At 37.9% G+C, this 23,690-nt stretch overlaps 1 protein-coding gene across 1 annotated transcript in view; it reads right to left on the bottom strand.

Annotated features, from left to right (window-relative positions):
- The window catches only part of parp4 (poly (ADP-ribose) polymerase family, member 4), a 130,631-nt gene that overhangs the window by 73,782 nt on the left and 33,159 nt on the right, over positions 1 to 23,690 (bottom strand). The window contains exons 7-17 of the mRNA XM_039743988.1: positions 23,315 to 23,473; positions 20,480 to 20,617; positions 18,756 to 18,929; positions 18,226 to 18,386; positions 14,005 to 14,142; positions 13,260 to 13,358; positions 11,494 to 11,677; positions 9,791 to 9,938; positions 6,020 to 6,156; positions 4,429 to 4,560; positions 3,071 to 3,157 (exon numbers count right to left, since the gene is read on the bottom strand). Coding sequence (XP_039599922.1) covers positions 3,071 to 3,157; positions 4,429 to 4,560; positions 6,020 to 6,156; positions 9,791 to 9,938; positions 11,494 to 11,677; positions 13,260 to 13,358; positions 14,005 to 14,142; positions 18,226 to 18,386; positions 18,756 to 18,929; positions 20,480 to 20,617; positions 23,315 to 23,473 — 1,557 coding nt within the window. The remainder of the gene's footprint in view (positions 1 to 3,070; positions 3,158 to 4,428; positions 4,561 to 6,019; positions 6,157 to 9,790; positions 9,939 to 11,493; positions 11,678 to 13,259; positions 13,359 to 14,004; positions 14,143 to 18,225; positions 18,387 to 18,755; positions 18,930 to 20,479; positions 20,618 to 23,314; positions 23,474 to 23,690) is intronic.

Below are 23,690 nucleotides of genomic sequence, written 5' to 3'. Positions count from 1 at the left end.
GTACAAGGGATTATTATATGCTAACGCCCACCTGAGAGAGTAACCACGGAGCACACTGCCTTTTTTCCTATGTGGGTGCAGTAATGTGCTGTATCAGTGCATGCTTCTAACCTCTCTCTCTCTATTGTGCCGAACTATTCTTCCAAAGCAACATTTGCACTGATTTGTGTTTTTTGTATCTCACGCCCTCATACACTTTTATCATAAGAGCATCCCTTATCTATGATGGATCGTTTGATCAGAAGAAAATATGAAGCTGGTTTTAAATTAAACATTGTTGAAGTAGCAAAAGAAATTGGTAACTACGTTGCTGCAACAAAATTAGATGCGTCTGATTTTATGATCGATTTTTTAGGTTTCAAGACCTGACTTATACGTGAGCATATACCGTAACTGGATAACTGTAACCCTTCGTAAAGGCTGTCAGAAAAAGGACAAGTGTGACTGTGCTGTAAAGTCAGGACGCAGTCACTTAATTTGACATGCCAGCCATTTTCAAACAATATTCTTCATGATTGACAGGAGTCTGCTCAGCACCTGTTGCTCTGCCACGAATGTCAAACTGTCCAGCTCAATGCCTACAATAGAGCCTGCCATCCTCACCAGTTGTCCAGGCGTGAGGCATCCTTCTTTATGCTGCCTCCCCAGCACACCACTGCGTAGAAGAAGGCACTCACCACAACTGTCTGAAAGAACATCTGCAGCATCTTATTGCAGATGTTGAAGGACGCCAGCCTTCTAAGGAAGTATAGTCGGCTCTGTTCTCTCTTGCACAGAGCATCAGTATTGGCAATCCAGTCTAATTTATCATCCTGCTGCACTCCCAGATATTTATAGGTCTGCACCCTCTGCACACAGTCACCTCTGATAATCACAGGGTCCAGGAGGGGCCTGGGTCTCCTAAAATCCACCACCAGCTCCTTGGTTTTGCTGGTGTTCTGGTGTAAGTGGTTTGAGTCGCACCATTTAACAAAGTCCTTGATTAGGTTCCTATACTCCTCCTCCTGCCCACTCCTGATGCAGCCCACAATCGCAGTGGCGCGTGGCAAGACTCCGAGTTGTATTGGAAGTCTGATGTATTTAGGCTGAACAGGACTGGAGAAAGTACAGTCCCCTGCGGCGCTCCTGTGTCGCTGACCACAATGTCAGACCTGCAGTTCCCGAGACGCACATACTGAGGTCTGTCTTTAAGATAGTCCACGATCCATCATATGCTTATCTTATCGTATGCTCATAGTTTTCCTACTTTCTAATGGATACTGACATTTAATGTTACACTTACTAAAAATTCTTAATGACTTTCTGAACAATGCTGTGCACTGCAGAGAAAACAGCCACCAGGTTCACTCAGAGAGCATTCTTGATCCTCCCCACCATGAGTCAGGAATAACCCAGTCAAGAATAACTTTGCTGCCGCTTTCCCACATTGTGAACTGAGACGGTATGAAAGTGCAGAAACTATGTGAGCCAATAAGAATGAAACCCTGAAATTTGTTTTTTTAAATCACACATAGTGCAAGCATTTCAGTTGCTTAAATGTACAAAAACAGCTTGTTTGTGTTCAGTCTTATTTTAAATCTATTGCTGGGTCCTCTGTTATATGGGGGCTCTACTTACTGCTTGGCTAAGTTTTACGGTAGTATCTTTAATACCACAAATTACGACTTTATTAATTTATGATGTATTATTTTAAATCTATTGCAGCATCCTCTGCAACGTATAGGCCCTACTTACTGCTTGGCTATTAGAATTTTACTTTGGTATCTTCACTACCAGCAACTATGACTTTTATATTATGCTTTATTATTTTAAACACCCTGCTAGTTTAAAAAGATAATTTATATCCATATGTTTTCAAAAATTTGAGGAAGAGTTTTTGTATGAAGATAACTATAATTTTTGGGACACAAATTTTACATTGCATAATAAAGCAGCTTTGCTTTATAGCTGTAAATGATTCTACTAATTTTGGCTATTCTCTACATTGTAAAGAGTGCTGCATTGCTGTTGCTATACTGCAATAGATTGTATACTTCGCTGTGTCCTCCATTGGACAGAAATCTGAAAATCGTAAAGCTACTGCACACTAGATTTAAGGTGTGGCTGGGGGCTTTTACAGTGCATACTCATTTCTTGGCCATTTAAATCGGCTATCATACTACAATGTACTGAATTGCAACCAGTTATGCAACCAGAGAGAACTGCACATCACTGGGTCATTTACTAAAACACTTCACACTTCAAAAAACACTTCTGTGTAGTCTTATTTCAATTGACCACTGTGAGCTTCAAAAGAACACAAGCAATCAGTTGTACTTTTTTAGTTTTTCAAAAATAGTCATTACAAAGTAGACTACAGTATTTATAACACTTTAAAAATTACAATTTTTCACTTAAGTAAAGTAATTTGTTACTTTACATCACTTGTTAAAGTATATGAAAAATAGAGGACACTGAAGTTTATAAAACCATAGTCCATTTGGACTTCTATAACCATTTCTGCCTCCTCATTGACCTTGGGAACAATCTTGGATCTACCCCTCTGCCAAGCCTTTAGAACTGTAATGGAGGTTCTCTGAGAAGGACCATTTTATACCATTGAAAAAAAACTTTTGTCTACTTTAAAACTGGATAAAATTGTTATTACATTAATGTTATATTTGCATGTGTTTTCTGGACCTGTAGTTTCAGATTACGGTTCCTCCACGTGGTTCATTTAAATATGTTAGCCAGACTGTTCATATAGAACATGAAGAAGTAAAAGGCAATGATTCTGACTGCTTACAAAGGCAATCCGTGGTCTTTGCAGACTGACTAGTGTTTTACTATCCTTGACAAATTCACAAAATAGAGCTATGTACTAAATAACGCCTTCAGAGAAACTTACAACGATGTATCAAAAAAGAAAAAAGCTAAATCACTGCTGTCAGCCATATGACAACATCGGAATCTTTCAAATATTTTTGTTTAATTTTGATGGATGTGTTGACATATTTTTTCATTTGTCTTTAAAAATATTTTTTCTTGACCTCTAAAACAAATAAGTTTAATTCAGTGTTGGGATACATACAGGTGCATCTTGGTCCATAAGGTAAGCTCCATGACCCTCTCTAATTGCTTGCTGATACTCTTGTCTTGCCTCTTCTTTCTCTTTAACCTGAAAATAAATGAAAAGATAACATTTGTATGTACCTAATAAAATTTCCTAATAATTTCACCAATTCAAAAGTAAAATTAAAATAAAAAAAATTGGCAGGAACCCACGTGTTTCAATGAGCTGAGGATATTTTACTGTACTGGTAACACAGACAAGGAAAAGGACATAGGAAATCCAGCAAAGTTTTATATTAATTGTAAATTTTTTTGAAAACAGCAGTTCTAGATAACAGTCAACAATTTTTTTTATTTCATATATATATTAAAACCATCTTTCTTTTCATAAGAATTTAACAATTTTTTTTTTCACAATGTGTATTAGTCTATAATCTTTTATACATTATTTTATGTTTTACAGTACATAGTGAGCAAAACTATTTTTTGCGATTAATTATTATTGAATTAAATACATTGGAATAATCTAAAAGTTAGTGGTTATACTGGACAACACATTTTTTTTTGTTCCTAAAAATGTTTGTTGATTATGATAAGCTTCAAGCAAAACACAAATATAATTTCAGATCGACTGTATCACACAGGAATTTGGAGAAATATGAAGTCATATTTTATCAAATTGCTTATTGACGCTGACACATTGCACTAGTTTAATTGAGTTAAAAATGGTTTGCAGCTGGTTTTTGTTTGTAATTCGGCATCTTATGCTTCTCGTTTCAATGCTCAACACTATTTGGATTCCATTTGCCCTGACACCTCTTTTCCATTTTTGCAACCTTTCACCATTTTTTCCATTGACTGCATCAATACTTGCATGGAGGATGTCCCAAGTGTGAATGAAGAAAATGAATCTTTAGCAACATGTTGCACTATATGATTTTGTATGTTTGAAGCATGCAGTTTGGAGCTCTGTAGTTATAAAGAAAATGCTTAACAACATTCTTGAATGCCATTGATTGATAATGTGTCTGGAACAACAAAAATACCTTCCTTAATATTGGCATTAGTTATTTGAGGAAACATCCTTCTCAAATATTGAAATCCTTCACCTTTCTTGTTCATCACTTTCACAACATTTTTCATCAGTCCAAGTTTTACATTAAAAGAAGGCAAAACATCTTTTCGACAAGTGGTGTATGTGCCACACTTGTCTGCCCTGAAACTGAATTCTTAAGGATCAGTCATTTCTTATAATGTAATGTTACTGTTTAGCATGGCTGTCCCATTCGAAAATGAAATAATAGTACTTGGAAGCATTCCTAGTAGCAGCGATACAACTACTTAATAACCACAGATGTTCCACTTGTAGGTGTTTACCTCTCCTATTACATGCTTTCCATTAATAAATGCTTCAAACCCACACACAGCTGCTGTTTCGTCCAATGGAAAAACATACTTGGCTTCTATTGGAGTTGAAGAATGGTTGGTATATGTCTGAAAAACCACCACCTGAAAAGAGAAACAAGATCAGTTTCACAAGTGCAACTATCTTACAATATAATACCTCATTTCCACAAAATATAAAATACCCAAAATGTAGAATAAGTCACATTTTATTCTATTTAGTGTGACATGGAGAGCAGCCGTTAGTGCTGTCTCATGTATCCAGCATCCAGGGTTTAAACCACATCTCTGATTGCTGTCTCCGTGTAGTCTATACATTCTCCAAGAAAAGTGCCTATAAAGAGTATTTGCCAGTTTGGATTTGTTATTTGTGTTATTGCTTTATAACATTTAGAAAATGCTCCCACAGTGGGTTTAATTGGGAGTTTTTGACATTGACCATCAGAAAAAGGCTCTTAAATGTTGAAGTCTCAACAAATTGATCTAAATTTATTACAATTACTAAACATAAAATAATTGATTTTCTGAGTAGTCACCTTTTTATTATGATACACATAAACTGTTAAGGTGTAACAATTGGCTTTATATACATGTTTTTTTTTCCTATAGCTACTTCAGTTTTCCTCTCACATTCCCAAATGCATCCACTTGAAGTTAAGTGGTGATTGTAAACTGACGTGCAAGTGTGAGTTTAGTGAGTGGGTTCTGTGAATCAACAACAACAAGTTCATGGCTGTTTCCTGCGTTCTGTCCAATCCTTACATCTTGTATATTCGGCAAGTGCCCTCTCATATTTAGCAGCAATACATTGATAACACACTGTTATTAGAAAGTCTTGCTCTAGTAGTATATATAATCTAACAATTTCCATCACTATGGCCTCTAAATATACTAACTTTGTGGCAGTTAGTGTAGACCATCTGACAGTATTTTCCTAAGGCATGCGAATATAGTCATCTTATAAAAATGCACTTAGATTGTTATAGATATTACTGGAAAAACACATGGAATAGTCTTACTTTGAAGCAAATGAGCCACTTCCAGGAAAAACCGAGCTATTCTAACAGACCAGCAGTGCTTTTTAAGTAATATAGAAAGGACTTCAATATATGTCTTTACTTGATCAGCTGACCCTGACATAAAAAAAAAAACACACAGGGAGTAAATCCTGAAAAAAGCTGGACACTGGCCAGAGAATGAAATGCTTTTGCTGTTCAGAAGAAAAGACAGTCACTCATTTTTTCAATGAACCTCTTTCAGCTATTCTTACTGAATAATGTAAAACATCTGCATTAAATAAATTGCTGCTTTTTCATCCTGAAGGAATGCTTTAGAAAGTATTTAATTCAACCCCTGTAGTTAAAAAGAAATTAATTCACTGAGAGCTATTAGTTCTGGTTATACATACAGATAATTCTGAAAAGTTTCTATTGTGATAATACTGTTGAATCAAATGATTACATTAATGAAACTCAAATACAAAATTGTTGAAAAGTTCTGTACACAAAAAAATAAAAAGTTACATATTAGCCTCTACATAGAAGTACTATACATTCCAATTTACCTGTGCCAGAAGATCCATCATCCGACCTTTAATATGAACGCTTTCTAGAGGAATTTGATTTCCAGAGCTGTCCTGAAGACCAGCAGTCACCCCGAGAAGTGGGTTTATATGTTCCTTGTTGCTATCAGTGTCTGTGACTGGGGAAACATGACCAATTTTTAAATACTCTCACTCATAAATCATTGTCATGAGGCAAATAAAAATGGTATCCATGTCAACCTGCTTATAAAACATTTATATTATCAATTTGACAAGATGTAGTCCTTTAACTACAACATTTATATTGTTAGTTAATTTAATAAAAACTGTTTATAACAGTTTCGCTTGGCTTGTTGTTCTTGATGTTTATTAAAGTTTGTTCTGTATAAGTACTAGAAACTGCAAAATCATCTTTCATATACAATACATACTGACATCCTGTACATTTCTTGCTTTACCATTTTATGTTATATATATATATATATATATATATATATATATATATATATATATATATATATATATATATATATATATATATATATATACATATACAGTATGTGTACTTTAGGAGTAACTACTTTACCTAAATGGATTTACCAACATTGTACCTGGTCTACTCATAAGCTTACGGCTGCCTGTAAGACAAAGTAGCTCAGTTTGGGAATTAAAAATTTGGTAGTTTAATATTAAATTAGGCAAATGACAGATGAGCGTCTTTGAAGGACACCTAATTAGATTTGTATGATTATTCACATACTGGTGAATACCATACTGTACTGGTGAGACAGATCAACATTTTATGACTGCTGACATTTGGCATAACACTAGGATGAACTGCTTTTTGCTGCAAATTGCTTAAATAAACTTCAGTGACTTGTTTTTGAACTGTTTACAGATTTGAACCTTAACTCACAAATATTTCATACTAGGGGCAATGACTATGGGACTCTGCATTATAGTTAAAGTTACACACACACACACATATATTATATATTGTGAGGGATGGCCGGCATTTCAGTCCAGACAGGACGTCCCTCAATTGGGAAAAACAGCCTTTCAAGGACACTACATCCCCAGGAACGCTAGATGGCAGCTCCAGTGGATAGAAATGGCTCCTCGGATTCCCACAGGGCAGCATGGGACATGGAGTCCATCTCTTCAGCCCTGTTGGGTGCCGTGGGTGCCGCCAGGGGGAGCTCACCAAGAACCCAGGGACTTTTATGATTAGGCCACCCCGGAAGTACTTCGGGGTCATGAGGACAGAAGTCCGCAGTACTTCCAGGGCACCTGATGAAGGAAGTTGTGTAGTTGACCCGAAGAAGAAATGCTTCTGGGTCATAGACTGTGGGAAACCCCAGCAGAGCGAGCAGGAGTTGGGTGGTAGTGTGACGGAGCTGCTGGGAGTTGGAGGATTGTTAATTGTATTAATTATTGAAGAATTGTGGAGGTATGGTGCTTTGGGCACTATTATTGAGGAAATTATTATTAAAAGCTTCTTGGTGTTTGTACAAGTGTGTCTGGGACGTCTGTCTGGTGGGTTCAATGGGGCAACAGCGAACCCAGGCGTTTACAATATATATTACACTGTATATATACTGCTCAAAAGAATTAAAGGAACACTTTTTAATCAGAGTATAGTATAAAGTCAATGAAACTTATGGGATATTAATCTGGTCAGTTAAGTAGCAGAGGGGGTTGTTAATCAGTTTCAGCTGCTGTGGTGTTAATGAAATTAACAACAGATGCACTAGAAGGGCAACAATGAGATGACCCCCAAAACAGGAATGGTTTAACAGGTGGAGGCCACTGACATTTTTCCCTCCTAATCTTTTCTGACTGTTTCTTCACTAGTTTTGCATTTGGCTACAGTCAGTGTCACTGCTGGTAGCATGAGGCGATACCTGGACCCTACAGAGGTTGCACAGGTAGTCCAACTTCTCCAGGATGGCACATCAATACGTGTCATTGCCAGAAGGTTTGCTGTGTCTCCCTGCACAGTCTCAAGGGAATGGAGGAGATTCTAGGAGACAAGCAGTTACTCTAGGAGAGCTGGAGAGGGCCATAGAAGGTCCATAACCCATCAGCAGGACCAGTATCTGCTCCTTTGGGCAAGGAGGAACAGGATGAGCACTGCCAGAGCCCTACAAAATGACCTCCATCAGGCCACTAGTGTGAATGTCTCTGACCAAACAACCAGAAAGACTTCATGAGGGTGACCCAAGGGCCCCATGTCCTCTAATGGGCCCTGAGCTCACTGCCCAGCAGCATGCAGCTCGATTGGCAATCGCCATAGAATACCAGAATTGGCAGATGCACCACTGGTGCCCTGTGCTTTTTACAGATGAGAGCAGGTTCACCCTGAGCACGTGACAGAAGTGAAAGGGTCTGGAGAAGCCATGGAGAACATTATGCTGCCTGTAACATCATTCAGCATGAGCAGTTTGGTGGTGGGTTAATGATTGTCTGGGGAGGCATATCCATGGAGGGTCACACAGACCGCTACAGGCTTGACAAAGGCACCTTGGCTGCCATTAGGTATCAGGATGAAATCCTTGGACCCATTGTCAGACCCTATGCTGGTACAGTGGCTCCTGGTGCACGACAATTCCTGGCCTCATGTGGTGAGAGTATGCAGGCAGTTCCTGGAGGATGAAGGAATTGATACCATTGACTGGCCACCACACTTTCCTGACCTAAATCCAATAGAACACCTCTGGGACATTATGTTTTGGTCCATCCAATGCCACCAGGTTGCACCTCAGACTGTCCAGGAGCTCCGTGATGCCCTGGTCCAGATCTGGGAGGAGATCCCCCACAATACCATCTGTCATCTCATCAGAAGCATGCACCGATGTTTTTCAGGCATGTATACAAGAACACAGGGGCCATACAAAGTGCTGCGTACAATTTTGAGTTGCTGCAATTAAATTTTGGCAAAATGGACTAGCCTGCCACATAATTTTTTCACTCTGGTTTTTGGGGTGTCTTTGAATTCAGGGCTCTGTAGGTTGATCATTTTCATTTCCATCAAACGATGTGGCATCCTTTCGTTCCTAACACATTACCCAGTCTATATCAGTATAGATATCCAGGAGGATTTCTTTTTCCCATTGAGATCTGATGTGTTTTCAAAGTGTTCCTTTAATTTTTTTGAGCAGTTTATATTGTGACGGACAGCCGGGTCCCATGCCCGGCCGGGACGCCTTTGCTGCATACGTCCCGGAGGAGCCACCATGGACCATGCAATACCTTCCCCGGGGCGCCTGGGGGCAGTCTCTCTGGCCATGGGCCAGCCGTCACATCGGACAACTTACCAGCCCCACCCGGAGGTGCAATTAAGGCCAGCTGGTCAGGCACCTGGAGCACTTCCGGGTGGGCTATAAAGCAGGCAACCTCCCTCCATTCGGAGCCAGAATTGGGAGGAAGAGGACGAGGTTGCCTGGGAGGAGTGGTGGTGCCAGAAAGGCTTGTATATAATGTGAGTTTTGTGCTTTGGGACTGTGTATTGCCTGTGGGTCACGGGGAAGACGTGCGCCCACGGGTGAAGGAAAAAAGAATAAAGCCTGTGTGTTTTATACATGTGCCTCTGCGTGGTCTGTGCCGAGTCGGGCGCTATACAGTGCCTTTTACTATATATATATATATATATTTATAGTTTAACTTGCCAAGCCTGCACTACACTCTCACTAAATTAATCAAATGAAAGTTAATTTATCATAGAAAAAAAAATAATAATAATTAGATCACTTTACAACAGAGTCCAGTCTGTCTAGTGTCATAGTGTCTCACCTTGGGCATCCAACTCATATGGAATGACTTCTTCACCAGTAAGGTTAACTTGTGGCTCATATATAGTGATACTGTCTTTATCCAAACAAAACTGGATCACATACTTCATTTGTATCTGGTTGATATTATATACAACAAACTCATCATCCTGCAAATAAAAATCTACTTGTTAATAGAGTCAAAGTACATACAGGTTTTATTGTGTTGCTAAACCATAAGTGAGGTCAAGTAAAGAAAAGCCATAAAATAATTGGTTGTGAAGATGGGAAGGTGATGAGGACATGCAAGTACCTTACACTCCACCTGAATGACAGGCTTGAGTGGAGTACCACTACAGAAGGCTGTATACAAGAAGAGTTACAGTCACCTTTGTTTCCTCATGAGGTTGAGCTTTTTGTTGTATGTAGGTCACTCTTTCATGTTTTATACTAGTCTGCTGTGGCCAGGGTATTTTCCTATGGAGAAGAGTGTTGGGGAAATGGCATTCGTGCAGGTGATGCCAACAGACAAAAAAAAAAAAAACTGATTTAAAAAGGTAGTTAAGTCTAGGGATTCAGGCTGGACTCACTAGAGGCAGTGGTAGGACAGATGTCATTTAGGAAGCTGCTTACTATCTTGAACAATGACACACATCCCCTATATGAGGTCCTGGCTGAAGCAGAAGAGCACATTCAGTAACAGACTTAGATAAATGTGTTGCTCAAAGGAGTGTTATGTGAGGTCGTTTCTACCCTCAGCTATCTGTATACTGAATGATACTGAGCAGCTAATGACTGCCATCCTGTACTGTGAAAATTGAAATATTTGCAATTCTAATCACTTCACGGTTAGTAAATTTCTACATTTGTTAATTTACTCATATATAATTCTTACTATAGGTATGTTTGCACCTTGTTAGCATACTAAAGATTATTATAATTCTTCTTAGATGTATATTTGTACCTGTTTTGTGTGGTGCTGTAACCCTGCAATTTCCTTTAAGGAGGTTATAAAGTCAGTCAGTCAGTCAGTCAGTCTGTCTGTTTGTCTGTCTGTCTGTCTGTCTGTCTGTTGCTGTTTGCTCAGTCGTAGCGGGCATCAGATAAAATCTGCTCAAGACCTTACGATTGATGTATAACAGTTGGGTATTCCTTGTACAGAAAAATTACCATGCTGGTTTTAATTTTTTATGACATTGTATGAGGCAGCACACGTAAAATTTCATGCCAGATTAAAAGTGAACTATACATACTGTAACAATGAAATCACTATGAGTGTGTAGTAGAAAAACATGGCTTTCAAATGAGGTATTGTTTGTGTTAGTGTGTGGTATAGTTTGTCTTCATGATGCAGCGAAAGGTGTTTTAAAACACTTCTTGAACCCTTGTTGGCCTGGTATTGGGCCACTTATGGTTTAATAGGTTTTTAAGGGCTATCAAGATGAGGTTCCTGAGGAGGATGAAGGGAAAATAAGAAGAGACAGAATTAGAAATCAGACTGAAATTTAAGCATCCACAAATTTTTGGTTTGGCCATTATCAAGAAAAAGATATTTACAGAAGGCCTGGATGTTCAGGGCTGATTTCTATCTTGCACCAATTGTGTAAATGGATCACTATGAGGAAAGCGTAGGTATTATCTATCAATCAATGAATTCAAGAAAATAAAATATAAAATAAGAATAAGAAAATTGAAAATAAGAAACTGAGAAAGGAGAAGTCTCACCTCAAATTCAGTGGGTTTCTGTGGTGTGTTACGGACTCCATGCACACTGTGGTATTCATCTGGTGCACTTGTCAAACTACAATCTTTCTGGGTTAGTTGCTTGCACAGACCCAGTGCCACTTCACAAACCACCAGTATGCACGTTCCATCTATTTCATTAGGTGACGAATATTTCATGGCTGTTCTGCAAATCAAAAATAAAATATTTTACAGATGAGGTTTATACATGAGAGAAAAATATAAATATTTTCTAATTAAAATCTCTTAGATTTACAAGATAACCTGCATTCCTACTGAAAATAATAATTTTAATAAATTAGATGGAACAATGGCCTCTTATGGTGAAGTATTTGTCTGTAACTGAAATATTTATACATGTATTTATTTACTGAGCTTCCATACAAAGCAAAAGTTCCCTCTTGGGACAAACAAAGTTCTTTTTAATCTAATCTAATGAGATCTGTTTCTAGTACTTTATTTAGAGCAAACTTAATAATAATAAATAAACATCAAGAACAACAAGCCAAGGGAAACTGTTGTAAAGCTACAATAAAATGCAAAAAAATACAGCTAAAGCCATGCCAGAAAAATGTATGCCAAATTATTTTGTTATATTTCGATTTCACCTGTATTGATTTACTACGAGCATGCCTGTAAATTTTACTGTTCAGCTTTAGTCTATTTAGGAAAATTAGTCTTCGTTTTAGTACTTTTGGCATCAGTATAAGGTCAGCTAGAGAGTCAATTATGAGTTACATTCTTTTCTTGCGATGCTATGCGAAACATATTTAACACATTTAACTGGCTAATAGGCCAGAAATCTTGCAAAATCATTAAAAAGCCTATCCTAAATAAGCAATGTTTCCTTGGGCAATTCTGGAGACAAAAATTAGAAAGTAGAAAGAATATATCAGAACCTCTCTGAATCAAATGGAAACTGTCTTGAGGTTACAAGTGCCATCTAATATAAAATGTGTCCCAATATCCCATACACCAATGCTTCTCTCTCTTAAACCAAAATATGAGCCATGTATTAAATGTTCTGATATGCTCAATGTTAGCTAGACTTGGGCACAACAAAGAAAGAACTTTATGAAAGACCAGCCAATCGCTTGTGCCACATAATGTACAACATGTACTACATTAGTCTTCCAGAATTGGCAACCTTACCTTTTTTCCAACACAGATAATGTTTAACATGTCTACCTTAGTTTATGTGTTTATTTATCTAAGAACTGAGATTTACACTATCATTTTATGATTTTTCTGGATGGAGTAGTTCACAGGTAACTACTAATTCAGTGGTATCAGAGTCAACATTCAGATCAACATGGAAGGATGTCTGTTATTTGTAGGTTAGTTGATTTTCCTATACTCATGAACACCTCTAACCTTGCACTTTTATGTTACCATGACCTACCTCTGTATATCTTTCTTAACACAAGTCGATGCCTAATTCAACTTTGAGTTAGATCCTCTATGAAGCAGCAACTTTAATCATTGATTTTTCTTATCGGCCTTAGTCACATAAACTGCTTAGATAACTAATATAAACTGATAATTACAATTATTATTTTTCAGCATTATTTATACAAGTCTCCTTGAGTCTGTCTGGCAAGATTAGTTCAAAAGTTAGCACAGAAGAGGGTCATAGAACAATCATAGTAGCTTAAATAACAAGTATTCAAGTAAGCTTTATTATTTGAATTTTTTTAAACCCTTACTTTATATTTATTGATTGATTTAAGGATATCATAACCACAAACCTTATGTCATTGCTGAAGTATATGCCACTTCCAAGATTACCAACATCTGTTCTAGCAATTCCATGTTGTTCAACTGCTACCTTTGGCAACAGCAAACCACTATTAAAAATCAGAAAAACACTGGATCAGCTCAAAAAAACTGTATATACAGTTTGATTAGTATACTAAAAATAGAGAGCAGGTTGAGAGAATAAATTCAAAATCAACAAAAAATGGTCTATTAAGCACTACACAAAAACATGTTAATTAAAAAAAAAAAGGTTCACATGATGATTAATTTCAGTCAGTCAGTCATTGTCCAACCCACTAAATCCTAACACAGGGTCACGGGGGGGTCTGCTGGAGCCAATCCCAGCCAGCACAGGGCACAAGGCAGGAACAAATCCCGGGCAGGGTGCCAGCCCACCGCAGGACACACACACACCCACACAATTTAGGATCACCAATGCACCTAACCTGCATGTCTTTGGACTGCAGGAGGAAACCGGAGCACCTGGAGGAAATCCACGCACACATGGGGAGAACATGCAAACTCCACGCAGGGAGGACCTGGGAAGCAAACCCAGGTCTCCTTACTGTGCTGCGATGATTCATTTATTTCTTTTAATTCAAGCTGTACTTTTTTGTGTAAAACAACAAAAAAAAAAAAAACAACAAAAAGAATTAATAAAAATTAGCAACCCTAGCCTATAGGAATCCCAAATTCAAATGTATACAGCAATAAAAAATTATCATAACTACTAACCGAGACAGAATACCAACAAATTTGCTCAAGGAAGATGCATGAAACAGAAGCTGCACATTGCCGAGCTTTCTCTGGAAGTCAAGCATTTCATCCACTCTACTAACGTGGAAAATACGGTGAAGAGTCACTGGAAGAAAACTGAAAGAGGAGGAACATATTATAATATTTCAGTGCATTTTCTTTATTGCTTTGAAGACAATCAAAGACAACAGTTACGAACACTATGTGTTCTGGGTAGCCTGCAAGGATACACATTAAAAAAAAGTATAACAGACAACAGAATAACTCCTGAGGAAAATCAGAGCAAATAAACTGAAACAATATATTCACAAGACAGTATTGCTATAAATACCGCTGCAATACTCCATTTCATGGCTCTGTTGGAAAACAGTGGTGTTAAATTTTAGTTTGGAAAGCGGCGATTCATATCGGTAGCATACATGAGGCAAGGACTAGCGTTAATGAGGGAATTGGCTAATTCAGTATGCACATAAGACAAAGATCAGCACAACCATCTCTCATTAGCAGCCCCCGTGCCTACACTATTCTATAAAAGGTCTGAGTAAATAGAGAAAAGGGTAAAAGAAATATGTAAAAATAAGAAATCTGAGAACTTTTGGGACAACCAGGAAGAGTAAGAATACGCTCAGAAGTTTGGACTGGTCAGGTGAAGGTCTCCAGGAGAGCATGAGATGCTGTTCTAGATAGATGAGTCGAACCTGCTAAGGAACAGTATAGAGCAGGGGAGACTGAGGGCTCGTGAAGAGTTACTGTGGTGACCGAGGGAGGTAGCAGGGAGAGAGAACCGGGCTCGAGAGGACTCTTTGCGGGTACCAATAGAGTTAGCTGTTACAGAGCCGAGGAGACCACATTCAGTAGTGTCTCATTTCTGCTTAATAACCAAGTGGAAAGGAGAGGAGACAGGAAGTTTTCTAGATGGATACTGCATTTTAATTTATTTATTGAAGACCATTGAGCACTGTGTTTATGGAAGTATTTATTTATTGAAGACATTTTATAACTGCACTTGGGCACTTTTATTTTATTAAATATGCATTTTTGCACCAACACTTCTTCTTGTCTCTTAACTTGCCCTAGTCCACCTTGATTCATGAACTACTAGGTCTTGTAACAATGGCTACGGGGGTATCACAGCAGCACAATAGTTTATATAAAGAAGGATCACCATCTAAATGTTTTTTTTTAATTCATAAACTAGGAACCAGGCTGTGCTTGGCTTCTACTGCATTCTTTCCAAAGTCTCCTGAAACATTCCTTAAAAGATAAAAGTATAGAAGGTTCCTTCTCTGTACATGAAGCCTGTGTAGATTATTTCATGCCTTAGCAAAGCAAGTGTAATCATGCATAAAACAAGTGATGCTTTGTTCCCATGTGAAACATTACACCTGACACTTTTGAAACATTTTTAAAAACTATGTTCAAATGTTTTGAATCGTTTTGTTTTATGTAATACTTGCCGTTTATGCAGAATGTTACTTGAAAACTCTGATCCATAGCAGAGCACAGTGTATAGAGAAATATCAAAAAAGGACAAACACAAGCAAAATTAAAACAAACTTTAAAAAGGCATGAAAAAGAACAATTACTACTAATGTAATTTACTTTATTAAGCCATACAAGTAAGTGCACAAATATTAGTCTTGCGTATTCGATCCAATTAAGCAAGTGGCTTAATTTAATGAGAGAAACATCTCACAGAAATGCACATGTTTACAGCTGAACACCAGCAAAACCAAGGAGCTGGTGGTGGATTTTAGGAGGCCCAGACCCCTCATGGACCCCGTGATCATCAGAGGTGACTGTGTGCAGAGGGTGCAGACCTATAAATACCTAGGAGTGCAGCTGGATGATAAACTGGACTGGACTCCCAATACTGATGCTCTCTGTAAGAAAGGACAGAGCCGACTATACTTCCTTAGAAGGCTGGCGTCCTTCAACATCTGCAATAAGATGCTGCAGATGTTCTATCAGATGGTTGTGGCGAGTGCCCTCTTCTACGCGGTGGTGTGTTGGGGAGGCAGCATAAAGAAGAGGGATGCCTCATGCCTGGAGAAACTGGTGAGGAAGGCAGGCTGTATTGTAGGCACGGAGCTGGACAGTTTGATATCCGTGGCAGAGCGACAGGCACTGAGCAGACTCCTGTCAATAATGGAAAATCCACTGCATCCACTGAACAGGATCATCTCCAGACAGATGAGCAGCTTCAGCGACAGACTGCTGTCATTGTCCAATTCCACTCCGGGGGGTAAACGTTAATATTATACAAAATTATTGTCTGTCTGTTATACCTTGATTTTTATCACTCTTTAATTTAATATTGTTCTTTATCAGTATGCTGCTGCTGGAGTATGTGGATTTCCCCTTGGGATTAATAAAGTATCTATCTATCTATCTCTCTCTCTATCTATCTATCTATCTATCTATCTTCCCTAATAATTCCAATCCAAGATTTCTGTGGGCCTTGGGACTTATACTTAACTGGTTTTCAGTTTTATTCTGAGTATTCCTGTCAGAAGGTCTCTAGGGTTCCACAGTAGTCACTCCTTTTGTCTTTCACTGCCATTGGCACCTACCTGTATTTGTTGCCTTGAGTATTAATCAAACAGCAGCAACATGATGGCAGGGGCAAATTAATAAAAGGGGGAGCAGGAGAGAAACAGGTTACTCATGTATTTTGGATTCTGTCACTGTAAGTGACTTTAGCCAAGCTCACTTTATGCATTTTGATTATTTGTTTTTGTCATGATTACTAGTGGTTTCAACGTTATTTTTCTCTCCCTCTATGTTTTGGGGGTTTGTTTAATCAATTTTGAAGGCTGTTTTTCATCATTGTTTTAATGTTTATTATTTATTTTGTGTTCTCCCCCGACTCATTTTGGTTCCATTGGGAGATTCCATTTTGAGTGGTTTGGTTTGGCAGTTGCTATGCAGCTGCAAATGGTAGCATCAAGGTTAACAAAGAAAGTGATGTCAGGGTTCACGGGGTATAAAGATTGAACCCTGAGGTCATTTCCTTGTCTGACTTTTAAGAATTGTTCAAAAAGAAAAGGAAACAAAGTTAGTTTGTGTCCTTTTTTAAGTTCTTGGCAGTTGAATCTCTTAGTTATTCTTTCAACTTCAAGTTTGGATCACAATTAAACTCTGAATACTAGGTACTTTTCTATCTCTCGGTTTCAGCTTCCTTATTTTGACTGCTGTTTATCTTTTGGTCCTTCCATTGCTGGGTGACACAACATTTTTGAACTTATGTTCTTTTCCTCTTTTTGGACTTGCTATTTGGCTCGAGTCTAGTTGGATATCTCTGCTGTTATATTTTGTTCTACTGGATTTTGTATTTGCTCCTTTCTGGATATAGACTTTTAAAATTGTGAACATTAAATAAATATATATCTTATTTTATTACTGTTTGCCATAGCTTCTGTCTTGCCTGGTTGGCCAGGTCTGCTTTGCAGGGCAGTGTGTCATGTTGTGTGTCAGGGTCTAGCTTTTCCTGTAGGAGAGCTGGGATTAAAGGGTTTTGCTAAGTGTGCAGGTGCCACTGTGGCATCTGTTCACCAAGTGTGTAAAAATTCAAGCCTCTGGATGCATACGAAATTAAACATACATAAGTAATGTTTTGTGTTTTATTAAAAAATATATATATATTTTACAGTAGTAAGTAATGCAGGAAGCCATATTTCATATTCATCCATCCATCCATTCTTCCATCTTCAAGCTCACTTATCCTGAACAGGGTTGTGGGGAAGCTGGAACCTGAAGCAGACATTGGGCACAAGAGAGGAACAACACCTGCACAGGTCACCAGTCCATGACAGGGTGAACACACACACACAGACACGCACACACACTAGAGCCAATTTATTAATGCCAATTCACCTATCCTGCATGTCTTTAAAAGGTGGGAGGAAGGTGGTGCACCCAGAGGAAATTTATATGGACACGGGGAGAAGAGGCTAACACCACATTGGGAACACCCATGATTCAAACCCAGTCTCCTTACTGTGAGGCTATTCTATATCCTCATAAACGAAAGCAACAAAAAAATAATTATTATGTTAATAGCAATGAGAGAGAGATAAAATCTAAAAAATAATATATACATCTGGCAATTCTGTCTCTGAGGCATCTCGGACAAGAGCCTCAGTCCCATTCATTCTTGATCTGGATAAAACAGTCCGAAATGTGACAAAGCTTGTTTACCTTTTACCATGTGGTGTTAAAAGTTTTGTAAGGTTAAAGTATTCTTCTGTTTCTGGTTCTAAATGTTCAATGCTGCACCTCAGGGCTCGGTATTTGGCAAGTGATGAGGGTGTAGGGCTCCAGAAAGTGGATTCACTTACATTGACAATATCCCTAATTAACTGATGAGGTAAAAAAAGAAAATCAAATTACATCACAAAACTTACATTTACAGATGATAAATAGCAACAGAAATTACTAGGTTTTCCGCATCTGTAAGCCAATCTTCTTGCTCTAAAGTTGATGCTGTACCAATGTGAAGGAAATGATTTGATGAGATAATGATATAACCTGCTTGTTAACTAAACAAACAACCCGACTTAGTGCATTGTTTCCTCTTTTCTGTGTGTATTCTTATATTACAAAAACGCAGATTTATTGAAAGATCTATTTGCAAATTAGAGTTTGACACACGGAGAGTGATTCAGTTTAACCACATTAAGATGGGTATCAGCGTGAGCAGTCCGCACTGGTGGGTATAGAATTATTACCTGACATAGGTCCTGCTTCTGTGAAATTGTCCTCATGTTGATGAATGGTTCAGCAATACATTTATGTGGGATGATACGGAAGAACTCAGACATGATGATTTTCAGGTCAGAAAAACTGCAACTACTTTCCATAGCTTTTCGTGCACGATGAAGAACCCCTTCTGCTCTGATTACCTATAGAAATGAAAGATACACCATTAAATACTACTTATAGTGGTAATGCCAACAGAAAATTAGTGCAATGGCTGTTTATATCTTCCTTAAAAGAAATATGGATCTAAATCGTGCAGCTGTGTGTTTTTAGTGGCAAAGATTGCTCTAAGGCCATTAGATATAGACAAGTCACTATATAAGCAGGATTGTAGCACTAAAAGAGCTAAAATCCATTTCAGTATAGTTATTTTGGCCAACTGTATGCATGGAATTATGTATAGAAACATGGAATAATTACACAGAATTATAAGATTAGATCATTCTTTTGCAGAATGGGCTCAGTGTGATGTCTACTATGTCTGATAAAAAAATGCAATTGAGAGTTCCACTAACTGAGCTAAATGGAAATGCAAATAGGATTATCAATGTTACATACTTCATGTGGTCACAATTTTTCTAAATGGCCCAACAGATTAACATCTGAAGGAGTGAGAGTGTGCCTTCTAGTCAAGCATACCACAGGCTCTTAATTCAACATCAAGGTATATTGAAATATGCAGGTATGCAGATATGCAGAGATGTGCAGGTGGATAAGCCTATGGTGTCTTGGATAACTGATTATCTGTTGGGCAAACAGCAGTTTGTGAGACTCAAGAACTGTCCTTCTGATATGGATGTGAGCAACAATGGAGCACCACAAGCAACAGTCCTATCTCCTTTTCTCTTTACACTGTACATCTTAAACTATAAATATAACATCAAGTCATTTCACTTGCAGAAATTCTTAGATGATTCTGCAGTTATGGGGTGTATTGATAAGGGAATAAGACAGAGTAAAGTAATTAGGTGGAGAATTTTACTTCTTGGTGCAAAAAAGTATTGTCTGCACCTAAATATCAGAAATACCAAGGAACCGGTTATAAACTTTCACAACACCAAAGAGCTTCTGGTCATTATTGAGGGAGTGGAAGTGGTGCACTCCTACAAGTACTTGGAGGTCCACATCAGTGACAGGTTGGACTAGTCTTAGAACACAGAGTAACTATATAAGAAAGGGCAGAGTCAACTCTTCTTCTTTAGGACACTACATTCCTTTAATATGACTTCCTTCATATCTTCTATAACTCTGTGATGGTAACTGTGATTTTTTTACTCTGTGGTGTGCTGGGGGTTGGTAACATCACTTTAGGTGAAGGCCACCAAATCAGCAAGCTGTTAACAAATAATTACGCTGCTTATCTATTTATTTTTTTGCTATTTCACACTTGCATAGTGCCTAGCTGTAATGTAGCTGCAAATATAAGGTACTAATAAGTATGTCAAAAAGCACAAATTCTAAAGTCAGTATGTGTATTGGCAATCCTTTCATTATCTCAAAATGTATACGTTAATAAAGATCTCTTTAATAATAGCATTTACAATCTGTTTTTACTAACAATATACAAAAAGAGAAAGTCAGGCTAATAATTTATATAATTTATTAAATCAGTTCTATACTGAAAACAAACAACATAACATTTACACAGGTTGTATGTCAATGTTGGATTTTGATTTGTACATAGCAAACTTACATCATTTGGGCTGATACTGTTGATGGGACAAGAAAGCACTTCATTAAGGCATCCATGTGCTGCTGTCCAAATCAATTCAACAAAAACTCCTACTTCTTGAGAGATAATACTGCTGCTCAAGGCTTCTTCAAGTAGCACCTGCCAAGTGAAATGGTAAAAAGGAAAATATGATAATTATAATGAATCTAAAAAGAAAAAGACTAATCAAAATATGACCATGCAGTATAATAACTGTCTGATATACTTTTGCTTCAAAGATGTCTTGGCTGTAGCCTTTAAATATATGCAAAGGGTGGAAATACAAAAAGAAACGAGGGCCATTTAAATTAAAGAAGCAATGCACATCCCTCCTCAGTGTCATGTATAAACCATTCAGTAGGTCTTGTTTCCGATATGTTGTTATCACTGTCCTATATAAATTTCACAAATGAGTGCAGGCCTCAAAATAAGACAAAAAAAAGCCAGACTTGTAATCTACACAGGTTTCACCCCAGGCAGTGTCACCCTAAACTTAGGGATGTACTCACACTGGCACGTTTGCCCGCATGTAACCCGACAGTCTAGTTTGTTCAACTAGTGTAATTGCTCTGTGCCGGGCCAACTGTAGCTTTCCCTGGTCCACTTGGAAGAGGTGAGCCCGAGTACGGTTCAGTAACATTCGGAAACAGTGTGACAAGTCAGACAGTGCAATTCTCATTTCATTCAGTATCTTTTAAAAACATTTTTTTATTCTCACCTTACACATGAACATGAATTGTATCTGGCAAGAAAGGCTACAAATTCCTCCCTTAAGATCATTTGTCACCATGAAAATCTTCTCTTTCATACAGCACGATTAACAGAAAAACACTGCACTGCACACTCAGGGGAAAACCCCTGGTTCCAAAGGACAGTGAAACAAACATACAATATAAACTTAAAATTGCACAAAAAAGTTAGACGAGAACAAAAAAGCAAAACCTAAATTTGAACAAAACCAAGAATCTCTAAACCAAAAGACAATGTCTAAGCTCCAGTTTCAATGGAACTACTCTTTAATTACTAGGTGGGGCAGTTCCCCAGCTGTATGGTCAGGTGGCTATAGCTCCTGCTTTAAATAAGGGAAACATGGCAGACATCTAAATAAACTACGTAAATTAACATAATACAAAAACACAAAATACTTAATAAACAATGCAACCAATGTAAATTTGGACAGTATGTTAATGTAGTGGTTACCACTGGGTACTAGGATTTTATTCCCAATAGTGACTGAAAATTAAACCTGTGTCATTTTGAGTATTTTTAACCATGTGTTATATGAAATGAAAACAAACAACAGCAAGGTGATTTTTGAAAAAATGTAGGTCACATATTAGATGTTGCACGTTACTATGGAATATACGACAAATTAGCTATGAAGACTGCTATCAGCTAGGATATGCACATCAAGTGGATGAATTACATCATATGTGGATATTCAATCTGCTAACCAAAGCCACACCACTGTCTGCTTCTTTCCAACATCACAAAGAATAGCACTTTTCATGAGACTTAAGGACTTGGACGCTGTGTGGCTATCTCATCATGCGGATTAGGATACTTATTTTTAGTAAACCAGTTTTACAACTTGCCACAGACCAATGCTACAGCTCAAGTTATTAAGGAAGGCAGAGCAATTGTATTTAAAGGGTAAAGCAAAATAAAATTAAAAGGTAATTAAACAATTACCTTTTTCAGATTTTGTATTTGAGCATAATGTAGTGAACACTGGGATGACTGAGGTACACACTGAATAGGAGTTCAACTCAGTAGCTGGCTTGACTACTGAACAATGATAAATAACAACACCATACTCTGACAGAGTAATGAGTCCAAATGCATCACCTTCCTGTTGTTATGGGCTACAGGAAATGCCTCTAGAACAAAAATGAAGAGCTAGGAACAAGGAAGGGTTAGCCTCATGCTGTACCCCTACAATGTGAAGACTGTTGGTATCCTGGTTCCAGCAACCTTTTTCATACTCTTCAGCATCACTGAGACCAAGACAAACAACAACGTCTGTATGAAACTTCTATGTATATATTTAACATGAAAGCTTCAGCCCTCTTTCTTGAATCCTCACAAGGCTAATCAAAGGACATATTCACCTTCCTTGCTCGATGTGCTGCTGTTAGCTAACAAACGTAGCCCTGCCCAGGCAGTAAAGCAACAGTAGATAGATTCCTTCCTGTCCTTCCTGTGAATAGCTGATCACCAGCTACAAGAACACCTTCTCACAAACCCAGCACTAGGTAATGAGCTATTTAAAATGGGTTAACCCATATTTTGCACCCTGACATTAATCTCATGTGTCCAAAAACTACTACTGTCTTTAATTTGATTGGTGCAGGGTCCTTTTTTACTGGAAACACAGAAAATGATCTCAAACATTCATATCCTATAGCTGATGTTTCTGACCAAGCACGCTTTCATACTGTACTAACAGAAACTGAAATTAAAATTAAGACATTTTTCTTGGAAGAGCTCCAAGTTCTGAACTGACTCTCCCTGTTCCTGGTTCTTCAAATGATACAGATTTCATTACAACATTTTGAAAGAAATGAAGAAGAAATATAGTAAGACAGAGAGGTGCTTACACAGTACGGTTTCACTAAGGATTACCTGACTGTAAGAATGTTTGATGTGTTTGCTGAATTGTTTTTAATATACTGTACATTTTCTTTTGGCCCAGGTCCCAGGTGAAGTTAGGTGTTTATTTGTGATACTATAGAATTGTTTATTGGCAGTTTTTTAGAGTGTGAATAAGGGTCTCAACATATTCAGACAGCTGTAAATACTGGCATATTTTCCAACCTTTTGCAGTTTCTCAGAAGCCAATAATTTCACAGCAGCTGGTAGCTTTTTCTGCAAAACAAATCCATCTTTTTGAAGATTCTTCATGAAGAATCCAAATGATCTCAAAGCTACTTCTGAAGTGGAAGAAAAAATCAGCTCTTTCTTCTTCCTCTTGACCTGTTGGAAAAAAGTGTAACAGATGAGTAATATTCATTTGATGGAACTACAGTATAAACCATTTATTAAACTCACCAATGAGTGCTCACTGCTGATGTCATTTTTGAAATGTTGCATCATAACACATTCATCCATCCATCCTCTTCCGTTTATCCGGGGTCAGGTGGCGGTGGTAGCAGCTTAAGCAGAGAGGCCCAGACTTCCCTCTCCCCGGCCA

This window comes from Polypterus senegalus, chromosome 2 (genome assembly GCF_016835505.1).
Source record: "Polypterus senegalus isolate Bchr_013 chromosome 2, ASM1683550v1, whole genome shotgun sequence".
Lineage (NCBI taxonomy): Eukaryota > Metazoa > Chordata > Cladistia > Polypteriformes > Polypteridae > Polypterus > Polypterus senegalus.
This window is presented reverse-complemented; position numbering and strand designations above follow the sequence as displayed.